The sequence below is a fragment of the Monodelphis domestica genome, chromosome 8, assembly GCF_027887165.1.
Source record: "Monodelphis domestica isolate mMonDom1 chromosome 8, mMonDom1.pri, whole genome shotgun sequence".
Classification (NCBI taxonomy): Eukaryota; Metazoa; Chordata; class Mammalia; order Didelphimorphia; family Didelphidae; genus Monodelphis; species Monodelphis domestica.
Window position 1 is genome coordinate 92,744,925 of NC_077234.1, and position 15,965 is coordinate 92,760,889.

Sequence of the window (15,965 nt, forward strand, 5' to 3'; positions counted from 1 at the left end):
AGATCAAAATTGGCTATGGATTAAGCCTAATCAGGCATTTTATAACAAAACCCCTAAACTTTTGTTATCAGGAATACACTGAGCATCATGTAGGTGGGAATTGGTGGATAAAATGCCAGACCTGGAGTTAGGAGGACCTGGGTTCAAATCTGGCCTCAGACTCATTATTGGACCCTGGGCAAATTCCTTAATTCTGCCTAGCCCTTGCCCTTCTGTCCTAGAAGTCATATTAAGACAGAAAGTAAGGGTTTTAAAAGACAAAAGGAAGGTAGGTTTTGTAGTGTTGTATCCTTGATGGTATACAGTAGAACTCTGTATTACAGCTTGGTGTTAAATGAACATAAAAACTAGTCTAACCATCCTTTCTCCTTTTTCTGCTACAGTGCTTTTCCCTCTGGAGAGCTGCAGGGGATGTGTTTCATTTGATGTATTTCTGATAGTTTTTAGGATTTGAGTGTTTTAATATTTTTCTTAAATTCAGGCGTTTCTATGTTTTGTTTAAACCTAGGCATGCCTATGTAGTGAAAAGTTGCTAATATGGTTCTTTTATTATAGAAAGTTTATTTCTTCACCGTAGTGAAGAAACAAACAAAAAAGTGTTTGTTGTTCAGATGAGCTGAGTCTCATTTGCCACAGCCTAAATATCATTTTGTCTATGTGTTTTGTAGGGAACTGATGGAGTGGAGTATTTGTTGATTCCTATTGACACTGGGACCTTATCTGATTTCTTGGAGAAAGAGGACAAAGAGGCTTGAAGATTTCCCTTGAACCTTAATCTCCCGTGGCATCTAAGGGCTGCTATAGAGGAACCTGTGCTCCACTTGCTGCCTCTATAACCAAAAGCACTATGTTTACTTACCAGCAGTAGATTATTTTTCCAGCATGCAAGATTTTAAAACTCAACAAAATGTCATCAAATTTAATTCTTTTGACTGCTCTGAATGATCTATTTAAGTAATGCCATCTCAAATACTATGCCTATACCCTCAAACTGGATAAAATGTGCCTTTCTTTGATTACCTCTCTGGAGAGTCTTGGCTGTTTAAAGTAGTTTGCTCAGGGACTATTTGAAACTGAAGGTTTTGGATTCCATTTTATACTTGGGAAGGTGATATCCTTAATTTTCTGAGGGCCCTTTTAAACAGTCCCCAAACTGACCAGTTGCAAGCATGCGAGTTCCAGAGGTTGAACTACTGAGGTATGAGCATCCACTAAATGGGTTTGTGTGCAGATCTGTATCTCTGAGCTGCTGTGTGCAATGAGTTTTTAAAGTGGTTTTTATTGTTGTTTTTGCTGTTGTTGTTTTAATGCAGCAAACACCAAGAATTAATTGGTGCTTTTTTTGGAAGGAATAGAAAATAGTTCTTTTCCCTCTTTTGGATTTATACTAAATGAGAGAGGAGTGTGGAGAGCGACACACTATTTATTGGTAGGGGGAGAAACAAATGTGAAAGATGGGTGGAAGGATTACATAGTGTCCATCTTACAGAGGGGCACTCTAACAACAGAGTATAACCTAGAACAATGGTTCTCACGCAACCAAGGGTTGCTGTTCTTAGATCCTAGGTATCTGTTATCTGACACAAGTTGGAGGCCAGATTAGAACAGGAACTGAACTCTTTGATTAAGTTTTAGTAATTGATTTCAATGGTAAATAAAAAATGTCAGTATTCCTGTATTTTGCCTTTTTAAAAAATATATAGTTCATTACTTTCATAACATACAGGTATGTTACAGGTAAGTGGTTTTAAACTTTATTTCTATTAACAGTAAATGAAATAAAACATAAAACAAATACCTTATGGATGTTTAGTGGAACTTTTGTTCTTAGGTTTGAAAGAAAGGAAAAAGGAAGAATCTCACATACTTGCTTTATGGAAAACCAGAGCTACAGAGGTCTTGTCCTTCTGTCTCTTTTCGAACTTCAAGATCTATTTTGTCTCTCCACTTATAGTAGTATATGATTTACCAGTATATTCAAGTAGCCCTTCAATGTCACAGTTTGATTCTGTGGAAGACACTCCAGTAGCTTACTGGCAGACATTTCAAGTAGTTGCATCAGATAGCCTGAAAATAAATGACTGCTGAGTTTTGCCATGATTTTTTAATTGAACTGTCTCCAAGGGGAAATGATAGGTCCAAACATAATTGTGAAGGACACTTTCGAAAGTAACCACTTTTATACTGATGAAATATAGCTAAGATGAAAAGCTTTCATGGAGGAAAAGGGGGGGAAAGTCATAAAAAAATAACATGAAACCTGTGGAATGTATGTATATGGAGTAGAAGACCAGCTGGTCAGCCCCATATATGAATACCTGCCTTTGTATCTTATACTCCCTACCTGTTATTTGCTATTAATTTCCTCACTCTCACTCACCCAAGCCCCTGGGTCTTTGAAATAGATCTTGACCCTGAAAAGTATGGAAACTCCAGAAATCTTTGTGCTTCATTGTTACTTGAGGGTGGTTCAGAATTCTCAGATGTTATGTCAGTTAAATGTAAACTCTGGCAGGTCTGACCAAAGTAAAAAGCTTTCACCATCATTCCCAAGAACAGCAATCCTTGGTAGACAGAAAACCAATCTGATTTTATCAGGCTTAGTTTCAGAGGTCTTAAATTTTTCATCCACAAAAATCTCTAGAAGACTTGATTTCAGATTGGGAGTTATAATCTATATTGGTGAAGGAAATGCTCACACTGATAAGGAATCTTTAATGTTCTTACCTTATACATGGTGCTAAATGCATAATAATAAACAGGAACACCAGAAACCAATATTTTAACAGTATATGAGAGCTAAAAGGAAAACTCAACTTCATTATGCACGAAGGAAAAATGCCTTCTGAAATTTGCTGAAATTCCCCTTCAAGTGGCGGAAGCTATAGATGTGGAATTAGACTCAGTTGCTAAGCCAGTTGATTTGCTTAAATGTTTTTATTACAGGAAAAATTCATAAGGAAACTTACGAAAAGTTATAAAACTTTAAAAATGTGTTACAAGACCAGTACTCTACTTAAGCATTACTCTGAATCAGGAATTCTTAATCATTTTTGGTCACAGACCCCTTTGGTAGGCTGATGAAGCCTACAGACCCCTTTTCAGAGTAATCTTTTTAAATACATACAATAAAATACCTGAAAAGGAAACCTAATACATTTATCATGAAGGAAAAAAAGTTCAAAGACTCCAGGTTAAGAACCTCTGTTATATGTTGATTTTTTCTGCAAAGTAGAACCTTGAAAATAACATTTATCTGCTTTTTTGCTACTTCGTGTACTTTCTGCATTCTTGAAGACAGAATGATTCTTGAAGGTCCAGTCTGAGCAACCACCCATCAGCTAACAGTGATTTGCGATGGTACTAATTCTTGGGGGACGAATTAACTCTTGTGGAGTCGGATTAATTTGGGAAAATTTTACATTTAGTACCTTTTTTTGATCATTAACAATGCCACTTGCATATTGGCATTTTTCACAGAGCAATTAAATAGTTTAGAAAAGGGAGAACAAATTTGTTTCTCTAGTTGCTCCACTTGAAAAGTGAAAAATTCTTATGAAATATAATTTGTAATTTGAAGTTGGCTTTGTGGAGCATATCATGTTCTTAATGTAGATTGCAGATACTTGGAATTCAAAATGTGGTAATGGCTAGGCTTTTGCCAGGCATTTCCTAGAGTTTACTTAGAAATTCAGTGCACTACACGACCTTCTTAATTATTCTGCCATCTGTACAACTTTTGGGAAAAAGCAAATACAATTCAAAACTACTAAGTGCTTACTACGTGTTAGGCCTTTGCCAGGCTCTGGGGATACAAGTACAAGGATTAAACAATCTCTACTTACAAGGATCTTACATTCTAATGGGCAAGGTAAGCACACACACATACACACACACATATATATATATATATATTCAGAAGTATATAGGTATGTATGCACACTTAGAAGTACATATAGAAGTATAGTAAGAATAATTGTAAAGAAGAAAATACGACATTAAATACAGGGGGTTTGGGAGGGGCTGCACTAGCAATTTGTACTGGTGGGGATGGAGGAAGGGGGAAAAGAATGTCTTCAAGGCATGGGATGGCCAGTACAAAGGCAGGAAGATGAGAGATGGGAGTTGTGTGAGCAGACAGGCCAAATCATCTGATTAGACTGCAAAGTGGCTGAGGATACCTTACACTGAGGCTGGAAAAAAACTGAATGGGCCAGGTTGTGAGATGCTTAAAGCTAAATGGGAGAGTTTCTGTTTTATCTTAGAGGAAATAGGGTGCCACTTGAGTTAAGTGGAGAAGTGACACGGCCAGATCCACTTAATTCAAGTTCCTTTGGCACCAGTATATTAGATATACTGGTGTGGGAAGAGGCTTGGTACATGGAGACTAATGAAGAGATTGGCCAGATTACAAAGGGGGTGAAGAGAGGAAGTGGAGGCAGCCTCTTGAGAGTTTGGCTGCGAAAAGGAGAGCTTGAGGGGAGGCAGGGAAAAGTAGTTTTTTTTAAGGATGAAGGAAACTTGGGCAAGTTTGAAGACAGCAAGGCCGGAACCAACTGATAAGAAGAGGCCATGGAGTGATTGAAATTGCAATATACTGGGAAAAGCTGGAGGGGATGGGATCAAGCAGACAGGGAGGGGTTGTCCTTGGTGAGGAGAGAAGCCACCACAATACTGGGGCTGAGGAAAAGGAAGCCAGTGGGAGGTAATATCAAGGCTTTGGGGGTGAAGAGATAAGGAGTGAACTATCAAAAGACTTGTTTTCTCAGTCCTGTAAGAGGCAGGTTCCTCAGCTGAGGGTAAGAGAGGCAAAATATCTGGAAAAGCCTCTCGGGACAGAGAGGGATCAACAGGGGAGGAACTAAAGGTTGGCCTTGCAGGACTAAGGGTCCAGTGGAAGTGAATGGTCCCAGTAAATAGAGTTGAAACTTCTAGGTCTATTCAGCAGCCTGGTTTAGCATTCAAAAATAGCCCAGGACAGAAAGGTATTTACTACTTACTGTCATGCAGCTCTGAGTACTGGGTTACAAAGCAAAAAGTTCTGCCCAAGGAGCTTCCCTTTTAATGGGGGCAGGTAATGTGCATAAAGTAGGTTTAGCTTCAAGACACAGAGTAAAAGTCTGGTAGCTTAAGGGAGCCACAATAGGGCAGTTGTTAAAGCCCAGTGATCCACCATCTTCATTTCAGGATTGTAATTGGTGACTTCCCTGCTTTTGCCATCCAAGCAATGAAGGCCAAGAGAAGCCAAGGCCCCAGCAACTATGGGAAAAGGCGTAATGGATCAGAATGAAGATAGACTCTTTGTTCTTCCTGGCAGGGATTAGCTTCTATAAGAGATGGATGGGTATATAGTACCTGTAGGAAACTGGGCAATAGGGAAGAAAAAGTGAGGGAAGGAAGTCTGTCCATAGTTTGTTCTTGCTGGCCTCTCTTGACTGGCTGTTGGGATTAGGAGAGCCTTACTGTAGAGGGGCAGCGAGGCTGTATAGTGGACAGAACACTGGACCTGGAGTCAGGAAGACTCTGGCCTCAGACATTTACTAGCTGTGTGACCTTAGAAAAATCAATTAACTCTGTTGGCCTGTTTCCTTATCTGTAAAATGAACTGGAGAAGGAAATGACAAGCCACTTTTTCTTTGCTAAGAAAAACCCAAATGGGATTACTTAGAGTCAGATACAACTGAAAAACAACTGTAGGTGGTGGCAATTTTCACAGTTCAAATGGTTTAAAATTTTTTTTTCAGTCTGTACTGAAAATACATAGTACTAAAATAATACATTTTTTTCACTAAAACAAGACAGTCTTCATATTTCCATACAGTAAAAATATTGACAAATTTGTGTCTTAAATTTTGGTTAATGGTGTGGCAAATAAATACAATAAAAGTAAACTGAAGTATGTTCTCCAAGCATGATCACTTTATTCACTGTTAACAAAGCAGGTCAGATTGGCCACCCTAGGAAGGCCATCGACCCCAGTAAAGGGGAAGGGGGGGGTCCTCTATTTACTCACAGGAAGGGGTAGGGGGAGTGGTTGGCATCCAGGTAGAGCTAATCATGCCCCTCTCTTGACAATTATTAAATGTTAATTGTCTTATGGAAATCATCTGCTTCTTGTAATCTTTGTTAGGGGACCACAGCCACCTGGTTTAATCCCTACTTGGGGGAAGTCAAGCCTACAGACCACTTGACTTTTGAAGGATGACACCAAGTTAAGCTGGTTAGGGATTAGAGACAACAAACAGATGTCCCAGGGGCTTAGCTGCATTGCCTTTCAACCACCCTTTTAAACTAATTCAGACTAGGAAAGATCACATTCTTGAGCTTAACTCCAGAACTGAGCAATGTTCCTCAACATAATAGGGAAACAGGTCAATTATAGAATAAGAGCAATTATCAAATGACACAATAATTTTAATTTCCTCAAATGATGACTTGTTTTGTGCAAAGGAGCACATCCATACCCTCTATAAGCTTATATTTACAGTTTTCTAGTATAGGATATTTTAATTAAATGACACTAACACTGAGCAATATCAATGTAGCCAAGTATTAGATTACTTGAAGCTACCTCCTGATAATGTTTTCTGAAGCCAATTTTCATATTCTTTAATTGAGTTTTTAGCAAACATCTTTTGTTGTAATAAAGCAGTTTAGTGTATTATTAGCACATTAATCTTCACTTTAAGGATTAAATTTAGTCAGTTCATGAAACTAAATAAAAATGAACCATTATAAGGAATACCACTTTGAGGTGTACCAACTCTGTTCCTGAGTATAAACTCTTTAGGATGTGATGGATTTTACATAGTGCAGTAGCCCAGATATTCCTGTTTCATACCACCTGAAGAGGGTCTCTGTCTGTTTCTGACAGGATAATGTTGACTTTATACTCTAGGTGAGCAGTCAGAGTGTCTTGAAGTTCTGATAGGAAGCCTCGTTCAGTGTTGCTGTGTTCACAAAGAATGACATTTATCCCTTGGGCAGCAGCATCAAGGACATCGTGGTGTGACATCTCACCTGTGAAGAGGGGAGATCTCAAATAATTTAAGTGCCAGACATACAACCTTTGAAATAATCCAACAAGATGAAATTGTTAGAATCATTAAAATTTTCTTCATTAAAAAAAGAAGTGGATCTATCTTAAATCCCAAAATACAGAGCTGATAATTGCCAGTCAGAATTCAAATCCAGATCTTGCCCAGCTCCCAAATCCAGCATTTGACCCTATACAATACTGCTTCAGTGTGATATGTAAGGCTGATAGTTCTGAGGCTGTAAGGCATTTTGTTCAGGCACTGCCTCAAAGCACAAATTCCAAAGTGTCAATGTTTGGGGAAGTTGCATTTTTGGATAAACAGTCTATACCAGATGAAAGAATGTAGTCAAGACTTCCATTTTCCAGACAGCTTTTTCTGCTTTACTGTTAACATTGTCAGTGTGCATAATATTCTGATCGCCTAAAATGCTTTTCAAAGTTCTATGTAAGTCTAAAAATAAAAAAAATTTCTCTTGATCTAGCGATGTAGAATTTCTACAAATCCTGTAGCTAGTGGGAGTAGAGGTGAAAAGCTTCTGAAAAAGAAAAAGAAAGGTGGGAAACCAATAAAAATGGAAAATGTAAATTAAAAGAACTATGAGGGTCCACCTCCCATCTGATTGGCAAAGATGGAAATAGTAATTATTGGTGGAGCTATAGGAAGAGCTATGAATTGGTCTAATCAGTCTGAAAAGCAGTTTGGAACTGACCTGCACCCAAAAGGTCCAACAGTACCATTACAAGGCACATTAAGATCAGGACGAAGTACCCATAGGTACAAAAATTATGATCATTGACTGGGGAATTACTGAAGAAATTGTGATATATGAACATGTGATTGTGCCAAAAGGAATGCCTGATAAAATGAATTCAGAGAAATCCAAGAAGACTTACAAGATCCTATGCAGAGTGAAATAAGCAGCAAAACTAGAATAATTTACAAACAAGTAACAGATGGAAAAGAAAACTTTTTGAGACTACAGAACTCTGATCAGTGAAGTGACCAATATTTTTAGAAACCGGATGAAACATGACACCCATATCTTAGGAGGAGGATAATGAAACATGCACTTTCAAAAGTAGCCAATGTGTTAAGATCATTTGCTTGATTGTGCTCATTTGTTACAAAGGATGATTTCTTAGGTCTTGATCAATGACACATGTAAAACCCAATGGAACTGCAGGCCAACTACAAAGGGAGGGGTTGTGGGGAGGGGAGAGAAAGAACATGAGTCATGTAACCATAGAAAAATATTCTAAATTAACTAATTAAATATATTTTTTAAAATCCTTACCTTCTGTCTTGGAATCAATACTATATATTGGTTCCAAGGCAGAAGAGTGGTAAGGACTTGGCAATGGGGGTCAAGTGACTTTTCCAGGGTCACACAGCTGGGAAGGGTCTGAGGCCAGATTTGAAATTTTTTTTTTAAAAGGATGATTTCTATTTGTATATTAGGAGGCCAGTTACCAAACAGTAATAGAAGTGGGGAAAAAAGCATCAATAAAACATCAAAATATGTAGAAATGTTTGGAAGGGACCTAAAACTGCAATTCTTTTACTGACATGTTCAATTTAACATATACTTTAAGAAATCATGCAACATATTCAGTTTCATGTACAATCATTTTTTGTCTCTGTACACTGTTGATGAAGTTCATAATAAAAAATAATTTCAAAAAATTAAAGATCAGGTTAAAGAAGAAAATCCAAAATACCCCTCACAAACCAAAAATCAACTTACGAAGTTTAAGATCTGTTCTATATAACTTGGTTTGCTTATAAAGTTATCATGTTTGATATATTTGGAGCTGTGAAATTTTCTAAAGGTTATCACATTTCTGCTTTGATTCTGAAATATTTCATTGTGTCTTTAAAATTCTTTATCTTTTAAATCACATGAATAATGGAAATGCCTTCAAATGGAAATTTTTTTTCTATCAGGTCTCTTCTTGAAAAAAAAAAGGAGTCAAAGACTCCAAAGGTTTAAAGCAAATTGTTTTAATGGTTTTTTTCTTTTAAAAAAAGCCCCAGATATACTGCTGTCTAGACATGCCTTGCATATTTGGGTATACATAATACACTTCCAATTACATAAAGAAATGAAGAACCACTATTGTGCATTTTAAAATGGCTCTGAACCCTGGGAGACTACATCTCCCAGTGCTCCCTACTCCAACTCCCTCAGACACATCCCACTTCCTTTGTGGGAGGTGTCTGAGAAGAATATAAAAGAAGAGAGAAGTGCTGGTTTTCGTGCCTTTTCCCCAGAGAGAGCCTTTGGTCCCTGCATAGCTGCAGGAGATCAAATTTTCTTTAGCCTTTCCCAAACCATTACTTTCTAGCCCAAATAAACCTATCTAACTATCCCTAGAGTTTGGCCTGATTTAATTTAATTCCTTAGCCATAATTATACAGAGAGAAAGAAAAAGCCTGGTCAATTTCCCTACCAGAGCAGGTACCTACCCGCTATGTGGTAGGCTAGGGGGCATTTCATATTTTCTGTGCTCCTCATAGTTCTGTTTTGAATGAAATGATTCCAAAGACCTTCCAGCTCTAAATGGATTATGCTAATTTGGTTAGAAGACAGAAATGCAAAAACTAATAGAAACTGACTTGAAAACAACCTCATCTTGTGGCAACTTATGGCATTACTACTAAATATTTTAAAAGCCAAACTCTTAAAAAGAAAACAAAACAATGAACAAGGGGGAAGCCAGGCTGGAGACAAGAGGTGTCCTGGGTTCAAATGTGACCTCAAACACTTCCTAGCTATGTGACCTGGGAAAATCACTTACCTCCTCACCCCCCACCTCCACTGCCTAGCCCTTACTGCTCTTTTGCCTCTGAACCAATATGCAGCATAATATGAGAAGCAGTATTGCTTCTCAGACAAAAAGTGAGGGTTAAAAAAGAAGTCAATGAACATGCACACATCTCTTCTATGAAAGGTATTAAGACTATAAAGAAAAACAACTTCAAAGAGCTTATGTGCTACTAGAGTGACAGGTGTATACCAATAGGCATTCACAAGGGGCATCAGCTGCAGATAATCCTATTGACCTACATGATGTGACACTGGGTGGGATTCTTTCTGAAGGTGTTACTGTGCATCTGGGGACCAATGAGGTGGTGGGAAATTCTAGCCTCTAGGCTGTAGAGCATTTCTTCCTTCCTATGGAGTAAGTACCAAGAAGTGATAGCTTCAGGGAAGACATCCTCCATGACTATTTTTCCTCATCCCCTTGACATTCGGTCCCTCTGCACTGCTACACTCTTCTCCCAAGGCCATTTCCATCCTATACTATCCAATACTCCTTTATTTATTTAAAACCCTTATCAGTTTAGAATAGATACTAAGTATTGGTTCCAAGGCAGAAGAGCAGTAAGGATAACCAATAGGGTGAAGTAACTTGCCTAGGGTCACACAGCTAGGAAGTGTCTCCAGGCCTGGTTCTCTTATCTGCTTAGCTGCCCCACCAAACCCTGTGGAAAAAGGGAAGGAAGCTGGCAGTACCGAGTCTTGGGCAATGGATTTCCTTAAACTCTTAGCCCTAAACTCAAAGAGATCAGGACAATGGATGGGGGAAAGTGCTTCCTGAATGTGGCTCATGTCCTGAAAATGAATCTCCTATCCTACAGACGAGGAGCTCCACAATAGGCCTCATACCTCAAAGGTATTAAAATACTCACTCTCAATTCTGGTGGCTGATAGTTTTCTAATGATAAGCCTTAAGATAATTTTTTCCTTCTACAAGAAACATTAGCTCTCTTGCCAGATTCAGTGCCACTCCTTTTCTAAACCAAGCTATTGTGAAATATCTTGAGGCCTAGTTTAGAGGGGGATGCAGTAGAATGAACAGAAAGAAACTGGAGCAACAATAGAGGACACCATTCATACCTGTAAGGTAAAGATCTGCTTCTACACCCTGAAGCACACTGCTCCCAGAACCGGCACACAAGGCTACTACTTTGATTGGAGACTCTTTAAGAAACAGCAAACAAACAAAAAAAAAGAAATTATCACGTTGTGAATCCAAATGCAGCACAGACTACTTCTTTGGTCTCAACAACAAAGTAATTTTGTTTGGAAAATGTAGATAAAATTAAAGAATATATGTGCATAATTTTCCTTAAGCTTAAGAGAATGGGATCCACAAAAGAAGATGACTATTCCTTCAGAACTGGCTAGATACAGTAAGGGAAGAAATAATCTCATATAGAACAATAAAAATGAGCCTCTTTCTTAATAATGGCCCCATTACTCTATGTTTGTAAAGCACTTCATAATTTCAAAGCACTAGTATATATCATCTGGTTTTTTTTCTCACAAGTTTACCTCAAAATTGTAAAATAGGAATTGTTTTAGAGATGTTTTAGAGATGAGAACATTGGGAGGATAACTCTGAGGTCAGCAAATCAACAAGGTTTAGGGATTAGAATCCAGGTTACTTTTTTGATCTGCAAATTACTGATAATTAGGGAAATGCAAATTAAGACAACTCTGAGGCTTCACTTCATACCCATCAGATTGGCAAAGCTGCCCCAAAAAAGGGAAAATAAAAATGACAAATGTTGACGGGGTTGAGGAAAATCAGTCTCTAGCCATTTTAAGCAATCTGGAACTATGCTGCAAAAGTTACTAAATTGTATACTCTGACTCAGTGTAAGTGGTATTATTCCTTAGTCTATGCACTGAAGAAATGGGAAAAGGATTCTATTGTAACAAATTATTTACAGCAGTTCTTTTCTGTAACAGCAAAGAATTAGAAGCATTAGGTGGAGAATGATGAACAAATTATGATTAATGAATGAAATGGAATACTAGTGGGTGGTATAATAAATGATAATGGTGATGATTTCAAAGAAATCTGTGAAGACTTGTCTGAACTGATACAGAGGGAAGTGAACAGACCAGAAGAACAATTTATTATATTATTATATTATATATGTTATTATATAACACGAACATTGCAAAACCAGACAACTTTGAAAGACTTACAAATTCTGATCAACATAATAAATAACCAACCATGATTCCAAAGGATCCATTGCTGAAGCATGCTCCCCATCTAACAGAGAGATGGGTGATGGAGTCAGGGGGCAGAAAGACATAAATATATATATATATTTTTTTTTTGGGGGGGGGGAATATGACTTATGTGGGGAATTTGGTTAGCATGATTATGCATATTTGTTTAGAAGATTTTTCTTATTTTCAATGAATATGAGAATAAGAAAAATAAATGCTTAATTGAAAAAAAGAAACCCTTTAAAAAATTTATCCTAGGTTGATTTTGCTTTAAACTGTTCATTATATACAAGCATGAAGCCAGAAGGTGGGGTTTTTTAGGCCTGGCCACATTTTCTTTGAATATTTAACTTCCACTAACAATTCTCTAAATAAATTAAAATGCCAAGAATCTTTAATCCAAAAACCCACTCACTGAAAGTCCTTTAATTGTTTCTTGTGAATGGGCTTAACCCACAATTCATTTAAGGCAAAATTTTCTATGCCTACTTCAAGGTATGTGTGTGTTTGGTTCCCAAAAGTCCTAGGAGAAGCCAATAGGAGAATCAGTGCAAGAATAAAAGACTAAATTAGATGATTCAGTATCATTCACTAAGGTTAAGATACATTTTTTCATTAATTGTTCATTTTATTTTGGAAATCATGACCCATGAGCTGCTAGCCAACATTTCAATTTTTACTAGGGCAAATACATCTAAGAGTTTCAACCTCACCACCACCAACCACCCCTATCCCACTCCAAAGAAATTGTCAAATGACCAATTTTCCTAGTGCACAAAATGGCATAACAAAATGGACATGTTGTTTACCTAAAGTCCTCCCTACTCCAAGAGCTAGGCGAAGGTGGGCTAGTTTTAGGTGACCTTTGATTCGTTCAATCATGGTTGCCAGGGAGGCAGATTCAACCAATGTGCATAATCTTCCCATCCCAGTATTCAGAAGCAGAGGCTGAGGAGAAACAGAATTTTTAAAAATTGCAAGTACTTAGGTCACTATTAAGGTACATTCTTAGGATGTCTCCCTCTTTGAACATATTTTCCAGAAGAAAATTATTAGACATTTACAAAAGGAATTGTTAGTGCTTATGCCATTAAGGGCACACCCATGTTTCAAAATATATTTCTGAAGTATACATTTTCCCTTACTTTCCTAATAAGAGTCTAATACACAGGCTTTTCTTTTGTATTTCTCTTCTGCCCTCTTCATATCCATCACTCTCTTGAGTAAGAAAATGAAATGCTGCCTATAAGGAAGGCTTGGTGTTGTCTGCTCCAGGGCCTTCAATAATTGGTTACTTAATGACAAATATGGGTGCATTTTGATAAAATATGAGGGTTTTTTTTGCTTATGAAAGCTAAAATTATAGTCAGCATCCCGAGTAGAGGAGTACAGATGAGGACACAGTTCTCAATTATCATTCAACTTGATAAATAAAACTAATGGGGATATTACTGCTATTTTGTCTCAGAAACTAGTTAACAATCAACCTGTTAACAATTTATCTGTTTTAAAGGTCATCAATCAAAACTTTGAAATGAAAGAGAACATATTTTTCATTACTTTCTCCAGTGACAGAATCTCAGTCTTCTGATAAAGATGGCTATTTTCAGAGAGAAAAGCCACCACCCGCAGCAATGACTTCTGGGTACAGTTCAGACTGACTCGTACTTGTTCTTCTCCATCATTCCTAGGGACAAAAACATCTCCAAAAGGTTAAGATAAACACACATTAAATATATATTTTTCACTTTGAAACTAAATTATTGGAAGACAATGTAATGCATTTACAATCTTCCTTCAGTTCAGCTCAACTGGTACCTCCTTCAAAAGCCTCCTCCTAATTACCTCAAGTAGTAGTGCTCCCCATACTCAACTCTAAGCACTGTTGGGGCTTTGTTTTTAAAATATATTCTGTCCTTATCTGTGAACATGAATCTGACTCCATTAGCATATAAACTCTTTTCAGAGTAGGGACTGTCTCACTTTCAAATTGTTATCTCCTGTGCCTGCATAGTGCATGGCACATAGTAGGTATGAAACTAGTGATTAATTATTTATTAACATTAAAAATTAAGAAAGCATGGAAGGACTAATAGTTTTTATCTTTCCAACCCATTGACTTTCACTTAAAACATTTTTTATTGTTAACTTCATTTCCAAATATATCCCTCCCTTCTCTCCTACCAGGAAGCTATTATTAGAAACAAAGAGAAAGAAAGGGAGGGAGGGAGGGAGGAAAAGAAGGAGGAAGGAAAAGAGGAGGAAAAAAAAAGACTGGTTTTAATTTTTTTGAAAATAATCTTTTCCAGGCATTTCTCACTTCCTTTGAAGTGGTACAAAACTATGGATGTATAATGTTTTTATAATTTCAGACTTTTTTCAATGGCTTGGATAGTTTTGTTGAAATTTTAAAATTCTTTGCTATATGGGCTGGCCCATTCAGATAGGGTTGGAGCGCAGAGGAACATACCAGGAATGTAGATAGGGTTTTAAAAAATGTTTTGTTTTTTTTTAATACTCACCATCAAACAATTTTAATTATTTTCTAGAAATCAGATAGTCTTAAGTTGGGATCCATGAAGGCACTACGCCTGAGCAAAAAGCGATGTTAAAATGATCCAAATGGAAGCAGTGAATTTTAGAAAAAATTTTCTAGTTTACAGTAAAGAAAAACTAGAAAACTACTCTAAAATGTATTTGTCTGAGTATAATGCAAATTTACATTTTCTACATAGTATTTCAATGCGTCTGAGGATATTTCCTGAGGTGACTGTTGGGATTAGATGGTTGGATTTCCCTATTCAAAACCCCATAGAGAAGTCATCCAAAAAGGGTTGAAATTGCTACAAATCTTCCCTGAAAAACAATAACACTCCCTTCCTTTTCCTACTTCCACTTTTGAGGATTTAATGTTCAAATATGTCTACTACGGAACTTGCATACTTAAAAGCTACTACCAAAAAGGTCACTTTTTAGTGGCATAGGCTTCAGTCTAAGATGCCATAATATTGTTCTTGATATTTTTCAGAGCACACAGGCAGTCATTATACTTCTTTTTATACAAATGCATCTATGACTCATAGCTTGGCCTACCTTGTCACTTTTTATGATGCTTTCAATATACTATGCCTATCTTCTCATTCTAAAGTGCCCAGGAAGAAATCTAATTGTGGAAGGAAATATTTTAGAAGTGGTACAGTAAAGAATTGGGATGAATTCCTGGACCCTAGAAAAAGGACCTCCATGTAATGTGACTTAAGTAAAACATTAAAGTTTTAAATCCTTGGGAATGGAAATCATGGAACATGGTGACCTCTCTCATTTTTTTCTCTCTCCTATTTTATGGTCTGTTGGAGTCATTCTATAAGTCTATTCCTATTAGGCTCTCAGAAAAATTAATATTATTATTAATATAAATAAATATATAATATATATATAATATAATAAAAATTAAACATATGTATAATCATCCTATCCCAGGGAGAAAGTTTATTTTTATAATATAAATTAAGGTAATGAGTGTCACAAATATTCTGGGGAAAAAAAGCAATAAAAAGAGGAAATATATAATACCTAGCAGATAAGGTAGTGATCGAAATTTCTGGTATCTCTTTCACTGCAGACATAAATTTGTCCATACTTGGGGTGTCATTTATGTTAAACTCCACTCGATGAGTTCCTGTTGTTGGACAGTTAGGAGCTTTTGAAGGATGTATTGGAAGAGAGGTACAAACTCCTAAAAAAAAAAGTGCAGAACACAGGGAAATTCTTATTACATTAAAAACAAAGCTCTTCCACCAATGACTTCCTGTAATGACTTGTCTTAGAATGATGTATTCTCAATGGAGTGAAACCTCTGATAGGTCTTCCCTAGCTGGAGATGGATGGATGAA

General features: G+C 37.0%; 2 protein-coding genes across 8 annotated transcripts in view; one reads left to right on the forward strand and one right to left on the reverse strand.

The window, feature by feature from the left end:
* The window catches only part of ORC2 (origin recognition complex subunit 2), a 59,361-nt gene extending 57,559 nt beyond the window's left edge, over positions 1 to 1,802 (forward strand). For all 6 annotated transcript variants that reach the window (XM_056807673.1, XM_007501599.3, XM_056807672.1 and 3 more), the window contains one exon: positions 669 to 1,802. In XM_056807673.1, coding sequence (XP_056663651.1) covers positions 669 to 755 — 87 coding nt within the window. In that variant the 3' untranslated portion in view covers positions 756 to 1,802. The remainder of the gene's footprint in view (positions 1 to 668) is intronic.
* A 1,116-nt stretch (positions 1,803 to 2,918) lies between these two features.
* The window catches only part of NIF3L1 (NGG1 interacting factor 3 like 1), a 28,831-nt gene continuing 15,784 nt past the window's right edge, over positions 2,919 to 15,965 (reverse strand). For both annotated transcript variants that reach the window (XM_007501595.2, XM_007501596.3), the window contains exons 3-7: positions 15,646 to 15,808; positions 13,633 to 13,759; positions 12,882 to 13,020; positions 10,942 to 11,025; positions 2,919 to 7,020 (exon numbers count right to left, since the gene is read on the reverse strand). In XM_007501595.2, coding sequence (XP_007501657.2) covers positions 6,836 to 7,020; positions 10,942 to 11,025; positions 12,882 to 13,020; positions 13,633 to 13,759; positions 15,646 to 15,808 — 698 coding nt within the window. In that variant the 3' untranslated portion in view covers positions 2,919 to 6,835. The remainder of the gene's footprint in view (positions 7,021 to 10,941; positions 11,026 to 12,881; positions 13,021 to 13,632; positions 13,760 to 15,645; positions 15,809 to 15,965) is intronic.